The following is a 19,736-nucleotide window of genomic DNA, read 5'->3' on the forward strand; positions in this document are numbered from 1 at the left end:
ACACACACACACACACACACACACACACACACACACACACACACACACACACACACACACACAGCCCTGAGATCCTCCCTGAGGAGGAAGTATATAGGGGTCGCAACCCCTATTTAAGCCACTTAAAGGAGCCGCCTTACCTCTCGTCCCCTCGTCAATCATCTCCTTGACCTTGGGTTTCTCGGCTGCTGTGCTTTTGCGAGGCTTTTTGGCTGGAGGGGGTGTGTAGGCTGCCGCCTCTGGCTCCACCCAGACGTCAGGGTACACCTCCTTATATGGGTTACGCTCCTCTGGTGGGCGGGGCATATGAGTAAGACAATAAACACCTCTGATAAGCAGAGGAAAACAGAGTACTTCCAAAGGACAACCCAAGTCAGATTCTTTATTTCCCCATTATGTGCCATGTTAGCTGTTGTGTAATACATCTAGCATATGGTGTAGAAATTGAGCTTCCGCTTTCTTTGTGGCGCTCATTTCGGCAACACTTTACTTAAAGCCTGCCGGTATATTGTATTATTACTTGTTTATAAGCGTGTAGGTAGGTAGGGGCGGTAGGTAGCCCAGCGGCTAAGGAGTTGGACCTGTAGCCGCAAGGTGGCCAGTCTGAATCCCGGGCCAGGCGCTGGAAAAAAGGGGGGAATTGATCTGGCAACTGGAGGGCTGCTGGGATCACATCCTAAAGACATTCCCCTACCGTTGGGCCCTGGAGCAAGGCCCTTATCCCCACAACATGCTCTCCAGCTGCAGTCTGGCCCTGTACGTCTCTCAACTGTGTGTGATGTGTGCTGTCTCGGTGGGAGTTGAGAAGGGAGCAGAGGACACATTTCCCTTGGCCACTGTAACGTGGACACTACAATGGTATTGTAGGTATGAGCCTTCATGGCTTATTAGAAGGGTTATAACATGATATGAGCTCCTCTTGCCTTCAGGTTGCTCTAAGCTCAGGTGATTTCCAATATATTCACTACAAATCATTGTAAAATAAACATGAAACTAACTTACCTTCTGGTGGCTCTAGGCCCTTGGGCCCGGTGGGTTGGAAGCCTGTCACAGCCCAATCTATCATCTGGTTGTTGTGTAGATCCACTGACTTGGAGGTGTCTGTCTCATCGCTCTCTGGACAGGCAAGGAAGGTTTTGCCTGCACGGGTGCTAGCCATCTGCAAAGAGACGTGACCTGTCAGTGTTATCATCATGCGTGTGTGTGTGTGTGTGTGTGTGTGTGTGTGTGTGTGTGTGTGTGTGTGTGTACAGTGGGGTCCGAAATGATTGATAAAGATGAGCAAAAATGACTATGTAAAATAAATAATTAAAATACTGAGCTATATTGTATACATTTTTTGGGGGAAATTATATTATTTTATACTAATACAATTGCTTTGTCTTGCTTAACAAGTAAAACAGCTCTATTTTCATGTCATTCAACAAATGTAAACGCGTGGAGTTTGCTAAAAGTCGTTGGTACTTGGACTGGAACCGGTGCTTTGGTCAGATAATATGAAAATAGAGCTCTTTGGCCACGCCCACCAGCGGTGGGTTTGGCGTCTAAATGAGAACGGATCAGTAGAAAATAACCCAATACCTACTTTAAAATATGGTGGTGGATCTTTGTTGTTATGGGGCTATTTTGTTTCCACCGATCCTTGTTAAGGTCAACGGCTTCATGAACTTTACTCAGTACCAGGACATTTAAAACGTTGAAAACGTGTGGTTTGAATTGAAGAGGGAAGTCCATAAGCGCAGACGAAGGATATCAAGGATCTGGAAAGATTCTGTATGGAGGAATGGTCTAAGATCCCTCCCAATGTGGTCTCCAACTAATAAAACATTTTAGAAAAGGCTCAGTGCCGTTATCCTCGCAAGGTGAGGTATTGAAAGGTATTGAAAACGGGGTGTCAATACATTTTACTCCCATCTTTTTGAGAAAAAATTATTACTTGTTAAACAAAATCGCTTTCTCTGAGCAATTGTATTAGTATAGAATACTATTATTCCCCAATTTTTGGGAGCATAAAATATAGCTCAGTATCTAAATTGTTTATTTTATACAGTCATTTATGCTCGTCTTTATCAAGGGTGTCAATCATTTCGTAGCCCACTGTATGTACAGCGCATTCGCAAAGTATTCAGACCCCTTCCCTTTTTCCACATAATGTTACGTTACAGCCTTATTCTAAAATTGATTAAATAAAACAAATTCCTCATCAATCTACACACAATACCCCATAATGACAAAGTGAAAACAGATTTTTCAAAGTTTCTACAAATGTATTAAATATAAAAAACAGAAATGACTTTGCTTTGACACTCGAAATTGAGCTCAGGTACATCCTGTTTCCATTGATCATCCTTGAGATGTTTGTACAACTTGATTGGAGTCCACTGTGGTAAATCCAATTGATTGGACATGATTTGGAAAGGCACACACTTGTCTATATATGGTCCCACAGTTGACAGTGCATGTCCGAGCAAAAACCAAGCCATGAGGTTGAAGTAATTGTCCGTGGAGCTCCGAGATAGGATTGTGTCGAGGCACAGATCTGGGGAAGAGTACCAAAACATGTCTGCAGCATTGAAGGTCCCCAAGAAAACAGTGGCCTCCATCATTCTTAAAAGGAAGAAGTTTGAACTACCAAGACTCTTTCTAGAGCTGGCCGCCCGGCCAAACTGAGCAATCGGGGGAGAAGGGTCTTGGTCAGGGAAATGACCAAGAACCACATGGTCACTCTGACAGAGCTCCTCTGTAAAGATGGGAGAACCTTCCAGAAGGACAACCATCTCTGCAGCACTCCACCAATTAGGCCTTTATGGTAGAATGGCCAGACGGAAGCCACTCCTCAGAAAAAGGCACATGACAGCCTGCTTGGAGTTTGCCAAAAGGCACCTAAAGGACTCTCAGACCATGAGAAACATGAGAAACCAAGATTGAACTCTTTGGCCTGAATGCCAAGAGTCACGTCTGGCGGAAACCTCACACCATCCCTACGGTGAAGTATGGTGGAGGCAGCATCATGCTGTGGGGATGTTTTTCAGCGGCAGGGACTGGGAGACTAGTCAGGATTGAGGGAAAGATGTAGCAAAGTACAGAGAGATCCTTGATGAAGACCTGCTCCAGAGCTCTCGGAACCTCAGATTGGAACGAAGGTTCACCTTCCAACAAGACAACGACCCTAAGCACACAGTCAAGACATCGCAGGAGTGGCTTTGGGACAATTCTCTGAATATCCTTGGGTGGACCAGCCAGAGCCCGGACTTGAACCCGATCGAACATCTCTGGTGAGACCTGAAAATAGCTGTGCAGCAACGCTCCCCATCTAACCTGACAGAGCTTGAGGGGATCTGCAGAGAAGAATGGGAGAAACTCCCCAAATACAGGTGTGCCAAGCTTGTAGCGTCGTACCCCATAAGAATCAAGGCTGAAATTGCTGCCAAATGTGCTTCAACAAAGTACTGAGTAAAGGATTTGAATACTTATGCAAATGAAATATTTCAGTTTTTAATTTGTAATAATTTTGCAAAATGTTCTTAAAACCTGTTTTTGATTTGTCATTATGGGGTTTGTGTTTAGATTGATGAGGAAAAAAACTAAAATGTAATCCATTTTAGAATAAGGCTGTAACGTAACAAAATGTAGAAAAAGTCAAGGGGTCTGAATACTTTCCGAATGCACTGTATGTATGTATACTAGCAGGTATTTACATTGACATTTTAGTCATTTAGCAGACGCTCTTATCCAGAGAGATTTACAGTAATGAGTTATTTAGCAGACACTCTTATCCAGAGAGATTTACAGTAATGAGTCATTTAGCAGATGCTTTTATCCAGAGAGATTTACAGTAATGAGTCATTTAGCAGACACTTTTATCCAGAGAGATTTACAGTAATGAGTCATTTAGCAGACACTTTTATCCAGAGAGATTTACAGTAATGAGTCATTTAGCAGACGCTCTTATCCAGAAAGATTTACAGTAATGAGTCACTTAGCAGACGCTCTTATCCAGAGATTTACAGTAGGTATTATAAGCCTCTGTCATTACTGTCATTTTTTACACATCCCAACTCCCCCTGTGACTCCCTCGGAGATTGGATCACGGCCAGGGTCAGCAATTATCATCACCGGACCTGGAGCCAATTAGGGTTAAGGGCCTTGCTCAATGGCACATCGGCATCACCATTCTAGAAGGTTTGATGCCTCTTTCAACAGTCTATGGCAGGGGAATGGCTTACCAAGAAAAACTTCCAAAAGGACTAAAGAACTAATCTCTTTTTGACCTTAGTTGTGGTAAATTTGGAGTGTTCAAAATTATTATAAGTATGTTCCGGCACCCCGAAAATTCCTCTTAGACAAAAATCGACCCCGCAGCTGAATCTAGTTGCCTACCTATGGTCTTTGGTTTTGAGATGTGCTGTATCTTTGAGCTATCCCTCCCAGCGCACAAAGCTGGTAGACATGACATTATCACAATCAAACTACAACCATTACAATGAAATTATAATCCATTACAACCAGATTATAATCAATTACAACGAGATCATAATCCATTACAACGAGATTATAATCAATTACAACCAGATTATAATCCATTACAACGAGATCATAATCCATTACAACGAGATCATAATCCATTACGAGATTATAATCAATTACAACCAGATTATAATCCATTACAACCAGATTATAATCCATTACAACCAGATTATAATCCATTACAACCAGATTATAATCCATTACAACCAGATTATAATCCATTACAACCTGATTATAATCCATTACAACCAGATTATACTCCAGGTCTAGTTGTGAACTGGTAATAATGACGTAATTTCAACCAGTTTAACCCGCTGCGAAGACTGTGATGGGAAACGACTGAGAACTGTGAATGAAACAATGAAAGCTAACCCCATACTGACCTGTAGCACCTCGTAGATGGCTTTCTTATACATGGGCTGCTTGATGAAGGTCGGCTGATGGAAGGCGTTGGAGAAGGAACTGAAAGGCAACAGTTTCTCTACACACACCTGTACAACACAACATTGTCATTGATCTTTTTAATTTATTTTTTAATTAGTGGAACAGAAATGTTGTTTATAATGGGTGGTGTTCAGTAGGGTACACTGTAGCAAAACGTTTTAAAACGGAAACTGAAAATGACTGTTTCTTATTGGGCAAATTATTCCAGATTAATTTCACTCTGTCCACTCTGTTTTCATCTGTTTGGTGCCTACCGAACACAACACTGTTGCCCTGTTTTACAGTTTTTTACTCACCACTGAGAATTTTCCGTCACCGAACCACATGACCCATCGTGTCCCCTCGGCAGCTCGGCTGCGTCCGGTCATCCACCAGGAGACAATACGACCAGGCCACCAGGAAAACCCCCTCAGCTTCCCCCACACCAGCTCCCCAATGCCGAAATCCCGCCCGTCCTACAGGACAACAACAACAACGGTCAACAACAATAACACCACCAGGGGTTCCAGAGTGGCGCAGCGGTCTAAGACACTGCATCTCAATGCTAGAGGCGTCACTACAGACCCTGGTTTGATTCCAGGCTGTATCACAACCGTCCGTGATTGGGAGTCCCATAGGGCGGCACACAAGTGGCACCAGCGTCGTCCGGGTTGGGGTAGGTCGACATTGTAAATAAGAATTTGTTCTTAACTGACTTGCCTAGTTAAATAAAGATTAAATAAATACATAAAAGGAGAACCCCCTCAGCTTCCCCCACACCAGCTCCCCAATGCTAAAACCACACTTGTACTACAAGGATCATCACATAACCAAACTAACAAACTCACTGAACTATCAGTCAGTGTCTGGTGGATGACCTTCTGCTAAATGGTATACATTATATGTAATTGCTACACCGTGTGTTTACCTCGTACTCCGGCTCAGTATCGGCAGTCTTGGGGGATGTCTTGTCCCCTCCTGCCATGGGGACAGGTTCAGGTGTGGTGGCCACAGTCGGGGACGCTGGTTCCGTGGGCTGCTGCTGTTGTTGTTGTTGTTGCTGGTGGGGTGTGATGACTGACACCTCTTCTTTCTGTTGTGGCTCAGGCTCCATCTCCTCATGGTCCTCCATTAAGTTCAACACTGATACCAGTTGGGCTTTTTTCTCTGCCTGAAACACCACAGAGACAGGGGACAGGGAGAGGTCACTTATCTCTGCCTGAAACACCACAGTGCATATGTGTGTGTGTGTATGTGTGTGTGTGTGTGTGTGTGTGTGTGTGTGTGTGTGTGTGTGTGTGTGTGTGTGTGTGTGTGTGTGTGTGTGTGTGTGTGTGTGTGTGTGTGTGTGTGTGTGTGTGTGTGGCCCAAGCGGGAATTGACCCACAACTCTGACATTGTAAGTGCCATGCTCTACCAAGTAAGTCACACAGGGATGAAGAGGAAGCTACATGTACAGCTCAGCGCATTTAAAAGTTAATATTTCAAAACACCTTTCTGCAGAAAGTTTAATGCAGTGGTTCCAAAACTTTTTGGGTCCAAGACCCCATTTTGATATCAAATGTTTTTTGCGACCCCACCATGTAAAAAAAAAGAAAGTTATGTAATCAACGGCCAATGTTTACTTCTTTAATTGGGGCTATGACAATTTATTACAAATCAGTGTGACAGTACTTTTGACAGTATTTCGATCTGAAGGAAGTATGGTTTGAAGTGAATTAAATGCATTAGAAAGGTATTGGGAAGTTCAGAAGATTATCAGCCAATAATTGCATATAATCTTCTTTGTAGAAAAGAAAATCATCATTGACGATGTAACTTTCCCCCTCAGCCTGATTTAGTGCCTGGTCTAAACCTTTCCCCCTCAGCCTGATTTAGTGCCTGGTCTAAACCTTTCCCCCTCAGCCTGATTTAGTGCCTGGTCTAAATCTTTCCCCCTCAGCCTGATTTAGTGCCTGGTCTAAACCTTTCCCCCTCAGCCTGATTTAGTGCCTGGTCTAAACTTTTCCCCCTCAGCCTGATTTAGTGCCTGGTCTAAACCTTTCCCCCTCAGCCTGATTTAGTGCCTGGTCTAAATCTTTCCCCCTCAGCCTGATTTAGTGCCTGGTCTAAATCTTTCCCCCTCAGCCTGATTTAGTGCCTGGTCTAAACCTTTCCCCCTCAGCCTGATTTAGTGCCTGGTCTAAACCTTTCCCCCTCAGCCTGATTTAGTGCCTGGTCTAAATCTTTCCCCCTCAGCCTGATTTAATGCCTGGTCTAAACCTTTCCCCCTCAGCCTGATTTAGTGCCTGGTCTAAATCTTTCCCCCTCAGACTGATTTAGTGCCTGGTCTAAATCTTTCCCCCTCAGCCTGATTTAGTGCCTGGTCTAAACCTTTCCCCCTCAGCCTGATTTAGTGCCTGGTCTAAATCTTTCCCCCTCAGCCTGATTTAGTGCCTGGTCTAAATCTTTCCCCCTCAGCCTGATTTAGTGCCTGGTCTAAATCTTTCCCCCTCAGCCTGATTTAGTGCCTGGTCTAAACCTTTCCCCCTCAGCCTGATTTAGTGCCTGGTCTAAATCTTTCCCCCTCAGCCTGATTTAGTGCCTGGTCTAAACCTTTTCCCTTTTTTTCCCAGTTTCTCTCGCGACCCCATTTTCAAATCAGTCGACCCGCGACCCCTAGTTTGGGAAACACTGGGTTAATGGGACAAACTCTCTGCAATTTCATTAGCAATCATCTGACAATAACCCATGTAATGAAATACATTTCTTCATGTATTCTTGGACTCCCGAGTGGCGCAGCGGTCTAAGGCACTGCATCTCAGTGCTAGAGGCGTCACGACAGACACAACCGTCCGTGATTGGGAGTCCCATAGGGCGGCGCACAATTGACCCAGGGTCGTCCAGGTTTGGCCGGTGTAGGCCGTCATTGAAAATAAGAATTTGTTCTTAACTGACTTCCATAGTTAAATAAAGGTTAAAATATTTCTATGTATTTTACATCCACTTTGTAGCTAACCTAACATAGCAGGCATAAAAGAAACACCTGAAACTAGATCCCCTTCATACTGGTCTTGACAGGAAGAAAAAATGTTGGGGAGGTTCTCTTCTGTATTGTTCAACCAATCCAGTAAATGTGGAGGAGTTAAAATGAAGTGTCTCCTTGTTAACGTCCAAAAGAGGAAGTTGTGTCACAGGCTCTTTTGAAAACTGGAACGTCCCCAGTTGTTGGGGACTCGACAGAGGCTACTTTGCAGCAAACACCTTATTAACATCACTACAATACTGGTTTTCAATTATCAGAACTGTACAGCAAAGTTTCCCCTCAAGACTGCACACAGAGAAGCCAATCACCAGTAGGATCAGGAATCAGGATGACACAGACAAGCCAATCACCAGAAGGATCAGGAGTCAGGACAACACACAGACAAGCCAATCACCAGAAGGATCAGGAGTCAGGACAACACACAGACAAGCCAATCACCAGAAGGATCAGGAGTCAGGATGACACACAGACAAGCCAATCACCAGAAGGATCAGGAGTCAGGACAACACACAGACAAGCCAATCACCAGAAGGATCAGGAGTCAGGATGACACACAGACAAGCCAATCACCAGAAGGATCAGGAATCAGGATGACACACAGACAAGCCAATCACCAGAAGGATCAGGAATCAGGATGACACACAGACAAGCCAATCACCAGAAGGATCAGGAATCAGGATGACACACAGACAAGCCAATCACCAGAAGGATCAGGAGTCAGGACAACACACAGACAAGCCAATCACCAGTAGGATCAGGAATCAGGATGACACACAGACAAGCCAATCACCAGTAGGATCAGGAGTCAGGACAACACACAGACAAGCCAATCACCAGAAGGATCAGGAGTCAGGACAACACACAGACAAGCCAATCACCAGAAGGATCAGGAGTCAGGACAACACACAGACAAGCCAATCACCAGAAGGATCAGGAGTCAGGACAACACACAGACAAGCCAATCACCAGAAGGATCAGGAGTCAGGACAACACACAGACAAGCCAATCACCAGAAGGATCAGTGTGTTTCACACATTCTAGTAGTGAACTGACCTCAATGGGTGTAGCATTTCAATATCAACAAGAGTCAGGGAAAAGTAGAGTAAATTAGGCCTACCTAATGTTTACACAATTATGGTTAAAGAGCAGGAATATGGTAATTATAGCCGTGAACTACTAGATAAACCAGAACAGATCTCCCTTGAAATTGAGGTATTTTGACCACAATGGGAAAACCTGGTAAAATAAAGGTTCAATTAAGACAAATAAAAACCAGATTCTAAAACCTGTATAAACATTCTTTTCTCAGTAAAAGTCTACTCTGTTCACTGATACAAAAGCAAACAGGTTTCTCTTCCAAAAGAAGACTAAAGGAAAAATCCACTCCAAAAATATATTTTGGTATTTTTTGCATTAATAGAGGCCCTAAATATTTTGCATGTCAGCAGCCAAGTTTTCACTTGCCACCTCAAAACCGGATCATCATGGTGTGGCAAGTGACATGTTGCTTCTTGAAAAACCTATAACCTGAAAACTTGAGCGCTGACATGCAAAACATTTTGGGAATGTACTGTATCAACAGTGGACAAATGACAAAATTATTCAAATATAGTTTTTGAGTGGATTTTTCCTTTAATGCTAACCTGTATAAATAGCCTGTATAAATAACCTATATATCTGAATAAAGATACAAATCCTATACAATACTTTAGTGTCCACTGTCCAGCACTGGTGGCTGTTCACACAATACAAAAAGAAAACTGTAGTATAGAGCACTGCCCAATAATGTTCCTACCATGTTGTGCTGTTGCCATGTTGTGCTGCTACCATGTTGTGCTGCTACCATGTTGTTCTACTACCATGTTGTGCTGCTACCATGTTGTGCTACTACCATGTTGTGCTGCTACCATGTTGTGCTACTACCATGTTGTGCTACTACCATGTTGTGCTACTACCATGTTGTGCTACTACCATGTTGTGCTACTACCATGTTGTGCTGCTACCATGTTGTGCTGCTACCATGTTGTTCTACTACCATGTTGTGCTGCTACCATGTTGTGCTGCTACCATGTTGTGTTGCTACCATGTTGTGTTGCTACCATGTTGTGTTGCTACCATGTTGTGCTGCTACCATGTTGTGTTGCTACCATGTTGTGTTGCTACCATGTTGTGCTACTACCATGTTGTGCTACTACCATGTTGTGTTGCTACCATGTTGTGCTGCTACCATGTTGTGCTGCTACCATGTTGTGCTACTACCATGTTGTGCTGCTACCATGTTGTGCTGCTACCATGTTGTGCTGCTACCATGTTGTGCTGCTACCATGTTGTGCTGCTACCATGTTGTGCTGCTACCATGTTGTGCTACTACCATGTTGTGCTACTACCATGTTGTGCTACTACCATGTTGTGCTACTACCATGTTGTGCTACTACCATGTTGTGCTGCTACCATGTTGTGCTGCTACCATGTTGTGCTGTTGCCATGTTGTGCTGCTGCCATGTTGTTCTGCTGCCATCTTGTGTTGCTGCCATGTTGTGCTGCTGCTATGTTGTGCTGCTAGCATGTTGTGCTGCTGGCATGTTGTTGTCATGTTGTGCTGCTACCATGTCGTGCTGCTGCCATGCTGTGTTGTCATGTTGTGTTGCTGCCATGCTATGTTGTCATCTTAGGTCTCTCTTTATGTAGTGCTGTGTTGTCTCTCTTGTCGTGATGTGTGTTTTGTCCTATATTTTTATTTTAAAAAATGTTTTTTTTATCCCAGCCCCCGTCCCCGCAGGAGGCCTTTTGCCTTTTGGTAGGCCATAGGTTAATTAAATAAATACAATTTAAATATCTGCTGACCAATAGCATCTCTCTATGTACTATATCTGCTAGGCCCTGACGTCTCCAGGCATTAGACAGAGGGAGAGTTCACTGGGTTTTGGTACCTTACACTGAACCAATCACACAGAGAGGACGAGAGAGGCCTACAGCCTTCTTTCACACTAAATTCCCAACAGCTGCACTCATCCTACTGCAGTCTGCCTCTCTCTCCCTGTCACTTTCTCTCTATCTATCGGGTTCTCTCTCTCTGTCACTTTCTCTCTTTATCGGGTTCTCCCTCTCTCTGTCTCTCTATCGGGTTCTCCCTCTCTCTGTCTCTCTATCGGGTTCTCCCTCTCTCTATCTCTCTATCGGGTTCTCCCTCTCTCTGTCTCTCTATCGGGTTCTCCCTCTCCATATCTCTCTATCGGGTTCTCCCTCTCTCTATCTCTCTATCGGGTTCTCCCTCTCTCTGTCTCTCTATCGTGTTCTCCCTCTCTCTATCGTGTTCTCCCTCTCTCTAGCTCTCTGTCTCTCTATCAGGTTCTCCCTCTCTCTGTCTCTCTATCGGGTTCTCCCTCTCTCTCTCTCTATCGGGTTCTCCCTCTCTCTGTCTCTCTATCGTGTTCTCCCTCTCTCTATCGTGTTCTCCCTCTCTCTAGCTCTCTGTCTCTCTATCAGGTTCTCCCTCTCTCTGTCTCTCTATCAGGTTCTCCCTCTCTCTGTCTCTCTATCGGGTTCTCCCTCTCTCTCTCTCTCTATCGGGTTCTCCCTCTCTCTCTCTCTCTATCGGGTTCTCCCTCTCTCTGTCTCTCTATCGTGTTCTCCCTCTCTCTATCGTGTTCTCCCTCTCTCTAGCTCTCTGTCTCTCTATCGGGTTCTCCCTCTATCTCTCGATTTCTCTCGCTCAGTCGCTGTCTATCTCTTTCTCTCTGTTGATCTCTCTCTCTCTCTTTGCCTTTCTCTTTTACACACAGTATATATCTCTCAAAACACACACACACATGTGAAAACCCTTCCCTGCACTTATTCCAATGCTCTGGTGCAAAATCTTTCTCAGGTTTCTCTCACACAGGGCTGACTGTAGTGTATCAAAAAGTGGGTGCTTGTATTTGTCCTGTTTCATTTAAAGTACAAGTGGGTAACCTGTACAAGTGTGAGGTGTGAAATGGAAATTGAATTTTTGCATATCCCAACTCCCCCTGAGACACCCTCGGAGAGATAAGGAGAGGGCTGGGAACAAACCCTAAGCCCCAGTCTGAGTCCCTTCCTCCCTCTCTGCCTCTCGCCCTCCCTCCCTCCCTCCCTCCCTCCCTCCCTACAGTAGGCCCTCAGGGAGAGGCGGTGGATGGGGAGGGGCTGGTGAGGCAGAGCAGAAACATGTGGTGTTCAATCAAGAGGCTCTGCTCTAGTTTATAAATATCTGCAGTAAGTAGTGAATGACTGCCTGGTTCAAAGCCCTCCTCAACCATATGTGTTAGAGTGTTGGTTCAGCTGGCTCAGCTAAAGGTTATACAGGAGGCAGGGGATTTGATGTGTAGAGGAGGGAAAATATGTCCTGTAAAAAAATATATACGTTAAACACTGTTTTCTTCTAAGTCTATGATGGTAATACACTTTTTACTAGGTTTTAGTTGAACACAGGAGTCAGGGGATGAGCAGAGTATAGAGGTGGTGTCCTCTTGGACGTGTGTTAGGTTTAAACAAACATGTGAATAAAACACACTGATTCAAACACTCTGAATCAAATAAACTTGTGAATCAAACACACTGATTCAAACACTCTGAATCAAATAAACTTGTTAATCAAACACACTGATTCTAACAAACGTGTGAATAAAACATCCTGATTCAAACACACTGATTGAAACACACTGATTCAAATACTCAGAATCAAACTAACTGATTCAAACAAGGTGATTCAAACAAAATCCAAATATATTATCTACTTATAGTAATAAAGTTTTACTATGTTTTCTTATGCAGTCAAATAATTGATTTGGTGCCAAGATAATTCCTGGCAAGTCAAATCTGTTACAAGTGCACCTGTTGATACTGTGGACACAGTATGGCACAACAAAGGAATCTCTGCTAATCATTGACTGGAAAAATAAAAATAAACTGACTTCAATGGGTTCAGACTCATTGCTAATGTAACAGGCCATCTGGCGGGACTACAACACAGTAAGTAAGTTACAGGTAGATTTTAAGGAAGTGAGGAAAACTTATGCACTCACTACTGTAAGTCACTCTGGATAAGAGCGTCTGCTAAATGACAAAAATGTAAAATATAAATGTAAAATCCTGTAGGCTCCTGTACTGTGGTGGCCATCTTGGCACGTTTTGGGGGAGTAACTGCTCTCTCCAGGGTGCTGCTAGTGGGTCATTTATCTTCAGAATCAATGGAAAACTGACTCTACCAAACACTGGTGGGGGAGGAATAGAGTACAGGGGCTATAAGAACCAGATATTTGTCTCTGGCCTTTTTCCCAGTTGTAAATGCCCCCTTTTGGGGCCTCTCTCTCTCATGTGAGTGTGCAGCTACACCAGGCAGGCAGCCTGTCTCTCTAGATCCACAGGAGAGAAAAAATAAAACGCACAGGAGGTAGTGGAGAGAGAGAGAGAGAGAGAATGCAGTCTTTATCATTTTACACACGCTGCCTACCACTGACAACTTCAGAAATACCAGCTAGCTAGCAGCACATATAAACTGTGTGCCAACTCAGAGATCAACATAGAAAATGACACCATGCATGGATACTAACAATAAAACCACTAGGAAGGAAAAGTAGCTACTTCTGGTAAATGGTATCGTTGATGTTAAAATTATGCTGAGTGTTGGTATAATGTACCATACAGACATACTGTCCTACACACTAAACTTGTCTCAAATATATACAGTTCTGTACTGCACACAGGAATGAAGGCAAACATAAGCAACAATGGAGAAACAACTAACTGCTAACTGTTATGAGCTAACTGTTATCAGCTAACTGCTATCAGCTAACTGTTATCAGCTAACTGCTAACTACTAACTGCTAACTGTTATCAGCTAACTGCTATCAGCTAACTGCTAACTACTAACTGCTAACTGTTATCAGCTAACTACTAACTGCTAACTGTTATCAGCTACCTGTTAACTGCTATCAGCTAACTGTTATCAGCTAACTGCTAACTACTAACTGCTAACTGTTATCAGCTAACTGCTAACTACTAACTGCTAACTGTTATCAGCTACCTGCTAACTGTTATCAGCTAACTGCTAACTGTTATCAGCTAACTGCTAACTACTAACTGCTAACTGTTATCAGCTAACTGCTAACTGTTATCAGCTAACTGCTAACTACTAACTGCTGTTATCAGCTAACTGCTAACTGTTATCAGCTAACTGCTAACTACTAACTGCTAACTGTTATCAGCTACCTGTTAACTGTTATCAGCTAACTGCTAACTACTAACTGCGCCTGGGTGAGATTAGTAGGTTAGTAGTTAATCGGTGGAAAAGCCCTCCATTCCTCTGACTGACTTCCTGACTGTAGAGACATGTTGCGGAAGACAACGTCTCTTGTCACGTGTTTGTTGTTCAGTACTCCATGAGGCCCCCAGGACAAATATAGAGTGATGGAGTTCCTAGTCAGATAATAAGAGCTGCTTCTTATTCATAGACTGGCTCTATAACAGTTTCCACACATGTAGGCCTATGCTTTTACTTACTTATAGTACCAAGGGATAGGTTATTACTGCAGTCGCTACAGCGTTACTACACAGGTATAATAGCAGCTTCATGTCTAGTGTTACCAGATGAAATAGACAACTACAGCGTTACTATACAGGTATGGGCAAGGATTTGACCAAGTCATTTCTCTGACACAAAGATCTCCAACACGTCTACTCTGTAGTCAGGAACATTGAATTACTGTATACTGTATGACCAATTGGGTTGGTATTTGTAAAGCATTAATAAAACACAACCATTTGTTTCCCCACACAGGAAGAAATCAATGGGGATTCCCAGAGAGATGTAAGCTAAAATGAAAAAATGTGATTCAACATTATAGTAAACAGACTGTTAGGATCATCAGATCATGAACTGTGATGCAGATAGCTGTTTTCAGGCAGGAAATGAACCCTGAAACACCTTAACACACAGATGAACACAGCAGAACCACGTGTAGCAATGTGGTAACAGCATTCATTAGCCCTAATCTTTGTCATAATGCCCCACAATGGCTGTGTATTTTATTACTGGCCCAGGGGGGGGGGGTCACTCAGATACACACACACATTCGCACACGCACACATCTGTTCCAGGCACGCACACACACATTCGCACATGCCCAAGCACACACACGTAACAAATGCCACACACACACACACAAACACACACACACACACACACACACACACACACACACACACACACACACACACACACACACACACACACACACACACACACACACACACACACACACACACACTGGGGGTCACACACACAGAAAGACGCCATCTGGTCCCCATTGTATTTGGTCCTTTTAGGAGACAATTAGGAATAATATTACAGGGTCAGTCATGAATATATGAACATAGTTCACTATGAATCCACAAGTGGTATTGTTAAAACTGCCACCCGATGAGCTTGGTTAAATTACTTTCAAAAGGACTTGAAAAGCTTTTAATCATCTTACAAGGAATTTCCATTAAGCATATCCCCCCTTCTACTTACTATTTCTGTAATATGTGGTTGATCCACCTATTTATCTTAAGATGAATTCACTAACTGTAAGTGGCTCTAGATAAGAGCGTCTGCTAAATGACTACAATGTAAAATGTAGACTTACGACAGAGAGAAGGGTTGGGGCCTAGCACTGAACTTCCTCCCAGTTCAACTGGTTCAGATATTCAATCTTTACACTCCAAACTCTACAGCTGCTAAACCGTCTGTCAGAAACATAGGTATAATGCTTTTAGAACTATTCTAATCTAGAATGGATGGCTGATAATGTACATAAAAGTGTCATGTATTGTGTAAGCAAGTAGCTTATCTAAACTGGGAAGAAAACCAAACCCCCTGGGAAAAAAATAGTAAAAACACAAGACTAACACAGCTAATGTGTGCATTAAAAACTCTTAGTGTTACTGCTGTAAAACAGGAAACAGTTTATGCACATTCCCCCCTCAGGATCACATTATTCTCCTAAAAAAAACACACAAAAAAACGTTTTCTCTGCACTTGTGAAAATCACCGCTTTCACTTTCCTTTCATAAAGAGACCGTTTCCCTTTAAGCTGCCGAGAGACAACAGATGGGCAGTAGCAACTCTAGTGGAAATACCTGAAGTCAGCATATTCCTCTCGCTGTATGCGGGTTAATCTCTAATGCACGCTCTCCACCACAATGTTAGCAAACAAATAATGCAATGCACATACCCATACACGTTGGCACACAATCCTATTAATCCAATGTGGGGGCTGCAATTTGTTTACCCCCCACTCCTGGGGTAGAGGAGATCACTCAATAAAAATAAAGAAAGAAGCATGAACATTTCTTTGTCTGGAAATTCAGGGTCAGGTGACTGAAGACAGGAATTCTGGTTGGCTAGAGAGGACTTGCAAAATGTTGGCAGAGAGCCAAGAGGCTGCCTTGCAAACAGGGCTGGAAATATGCTGCAAACCTCATCTTCATCCTCATATCCATAGTTGGGGCTGGGGGAGGGGTTAGGAGAAGAATGAGGGGCGGGAGGAAGGAGAGAAAAGTCCACTGTAAGACAAGGCACTTAAAAAGAGTGATCCCTCTCTCTCTCTGGGAGAAACGGAAGAACAGAGTAGAAAGGAATTATTCCCCTTTAAGCTAACCCTTTCAGTTCAGACAGCTCCTTTCCTTCTCAGTCAACTCCAGAAACACGGTGAACCTGATGCCTTGTCCCCAGCAGCAGCAACAACAACAACAACAGCCAAACCAGCCAGCTTCTTCTTTACCTCTTCTGTTTAGTCCTGGGAAAAGGGCTGCTACAATGCCATCACAATCCTTATGCAAATGTTATCACAAAGAAATAAAATGTATATCACAATATACTGACTATTTCTTCTAACACGCTGATTTCTAACACGCTGATGCAAAATGCCCTCTTTATGTTATCTTATGATTTTTAAAGCCGCTAGTTGAAAGAAAATCCGCTTCTATATTTGTAAAAGGAGAGCTGCGGTGCCTAACCTCAGCTGCCTGTTTCTGTGGTTCTTTACCACGTTTCCCTCGCCAGACCCCAGCATGTCCTGCTAATTTGCAAATAATTCCCCCCACCAGACACTCTTATGGGTTCTTCCCAAGCCTGCTCCAATGGCAGGGCTGAGTGCTAGAGGGGTGGGGTGAGAGACGAAATGGTAGCCCCCATCTTGTTGCCATGGACACAGCCACTCATTATGTAACAGTGACAGTCTCACTACAAGTTCTGGCCTTACTACCAGGAGTATTATAGTCTGATGTGAAGAGGGAGGGAGGGAGGGAGGGAGGGAGGGAGGGAGGGAGGGAGGGAGGGAGGGAGGGAGGGAGGGGGAGCAAGAGAGAGAGGGAGGGAGGGAGAGAGGGGGGGAGGATGGAGAGAAGGGGAGGGAGGTAGAAAGAGAGAGGAGGGGGATGGAGGGGGGAGGAGGGATGGAGAGATAGAGGGGAGGGGTGGTGGAGAGAGAGAGAGAGAGAGAGAGGAGGGGGTAGGGAGGTAGAGACAGAGGGGAGGAGGGATGGAGAGAGAGGGATGGAGAGAGAGGGATAGGGAGAAAGAGATAGGGAGGGAGGTAGAGACAGAGGGGAGGAGGGATAGAGAGAGAGGGATAGGGAGAAAGAGATAGGGAGAAAGAGATAGGGAGAAAGAGATAGGGAGAAAGAGATAGGGAGAAAGAGATAGGGAGGGAGAGTTATTAATGATCTGAAATGAAATCCCACAGCTTGAATAAGCAGTAGAGTACATTACGTCACATTGGGTTAGTAGGAGTAGGAATGCTGTGACGTCACATTCAGGAGGAGGCATGGTTTCAGAAACTACCAATGCAATAGCCTATTATAGGGATGTACATTTGGCAGCCACATTACTGCAACATAAACTATAATGAAGTGGTTGTAACAACAGAAGAACTTGCTTATTAGTCTCAATATTGTAAGTTAACTTTATTAGTCTCAGCATTGTAAATTAACTTTATTAATCTTGATATCGTAAATTAACTTTATTAGTCTCGACGTTGTAAATTAACTTGGTTTTCTCTCCTTAGTTTGCATTATTACTGGATTTCCAATTAGTTCATTACATGGCTAATAAATTTAAGCTCAGTTTGGATTCAGGTGGAGGCTAGATTAGTCTTTAACTGGTGCAAGTCCATGCCTATAATGTTACTTTGGGCTGTATAGTGGGAACCAAACTGAGGGAACAAAGCACAAAAGTGAGCAACAACATAGCGGTCATTTATCATTGGTCAACAATGGTGCCCTGAAGTAGGTCCTACAAAGACACAAAGACAGGAAGGAAACTGGGAACTCAACCAACCTACAAAAACAATGAAATAAATGGTATCTCTATGATATATCAATGACCTATCAAATACACTTGGCTGTGAGAGAACCCAACAAATACCGGCCCACTTTGCTGAGAATGCCCAGTTTATTGGACTCTTGGAATCTTGGAAACCCTGCCAGACAGTTCTGGAACATTTGTGGTCCCTGAAACCAGGTTTGAATAACAGGATGGCTAGAGAGGACTGGGAACAAATCTTCTCCATAACAAATCAGGGCCCACTAGGGCTGAAACCCAATGATTCAAATCTTTGGAGTCAGCCCTAGAGCCCACACATAAGCCCCACAATTGTGAAAATATCAACATCGGGCACCCCCAAGACACATTGGGTACCCCCAGGGAACCCCCAAGACACATTGGGCACCCGCAAGACACATTGGGCACCCCCAGGACACATTGGGCACCCCCAAGACACATTGGGCATCCCCAAGACACATTGGGAACCCCCAGGACACCCCCAAGACACATTGGGCACCGCCAAGACACATTGGGCACCCCCAGGGCACCCCCAAGACACATTGGGCACCCATAAGACACATTGTGCACCCCCAGGGCACCCCCAAGACACATTGGGCACCACTAAGACACATTGGGCTTCCCTAAGACACATTGGACACCCCCAAGACACATTGGGCACCCCCAAGACACATTGGGCACCCCCAAGACACATTGGGCACCCTTAAGAGTCAAACCCTGCCTGAGACAGTGGCTAGCCAGCCATCCGGTGGGTGGTACTGTACTCACCTCCATCTTCCACTTGGCCAGCCACTCCTCCCTGGTCCTCTTGCTAATGTAATATGGGTCACCGGCCTGGAAGGTTACTCTGGGGATGGGCCTCTGACGAAGACTGACGGAGCCACGCAGCCTGCCTGTCCCAGGGCCTCCAACTCCCTGTTTAAAGGGATACAAAGAAGAACACCGGAATAAAGAAATTAACTAACGTACTTGTTTTCTGTTTGTTTGTTCTGCTTTTTGCATGGTTGTAAAGGAGGTAGATGACTCAGGAAAACAGTTTCATGCTATCACTGCTGAAACTGCTGGCTAGTACTGTTGCTAGTTAGCCAGAGAAGCAATATTTTGCTCTTTGTCTTTTTTGGGGTGTGGGCGGAGGGGGGCTGCGTAGGGGGGGTGCTCCAGAAAAGGATGATGACTCATTGACAAAACTGCAGCCCAATGCAGACAATGTGTGACTGGTCAAACAGCAAGGAGCACAAACTGTCTCTTCCAGAGCCCTGGCAACCCACTATACTGTCTCACTCTCTACCAATCACAGCCTGGCTTGGCGAGCCCGCTGACGTCATTGGCCAACGCAAGGACCTTCCCATGTCGGACTGGGCACCAAGTGTATTTGATATCTCAGATCTATATGCCAATAGGTACCATTTCTTTCACAAG

The 19,736-nt window shown here is 44.2% G+C and overlaps 1 protein-coding gene across 1 annotated transcript in view; it reads right to left on the minus strand.

Annotated features, from left to right (window-relative positions):
• The window catches only part of LOC120023105 (DNA (cytosine-5)-methyltransferase 3A-like), a 63,132-nt gene that overhangs the window by 19,437 nt on the left and 23,959 nt on the right, over positions 1-19,736 (minus strand). The window contains exons 6-11 of the mRNA XM_038967078.1: positions 19,086-19,232; positions 5,879-6,121; positions 5,268-5,426; positions 4,911-5,018; positions 1,003-1,159; positions 141-290 (exon numbers count right to left, since the gene is read on the minus strand). Coding sequence (XP_038823006.1) covers positions 141-290; positions 1,003-1,159; positions 4,911-5,018; positions 5,268-5,426; positions 5,879-6,121; positions 19,086-19,232 — 964 coding nt within the window. The remainder of the gene's footprint in view (positions 1-140; positions 291-1,002; positions 1,160-4,910; positions 5,019-5,267; positions 5,427-5,878; positions 6,122-19,085; positions 19,233-19,736) is intronic.

The sequence above is a fragment of the Salvelinus namaycush genome, chromosome 28 (genome assembly GCF_016432855.1).
Source record: "Salvelinus namaycush isolate Seneca chromosome 28, SaNama_1.0, whole genome shotgun sequence".
NCBI classification, from domain to species: domain Eukaryota; kingdom Metazoa; phylum Chordata; class Actinopteri; order Salmoniformes; family Salmonidae; genus Salvelinus; species Salvelinus namaycush.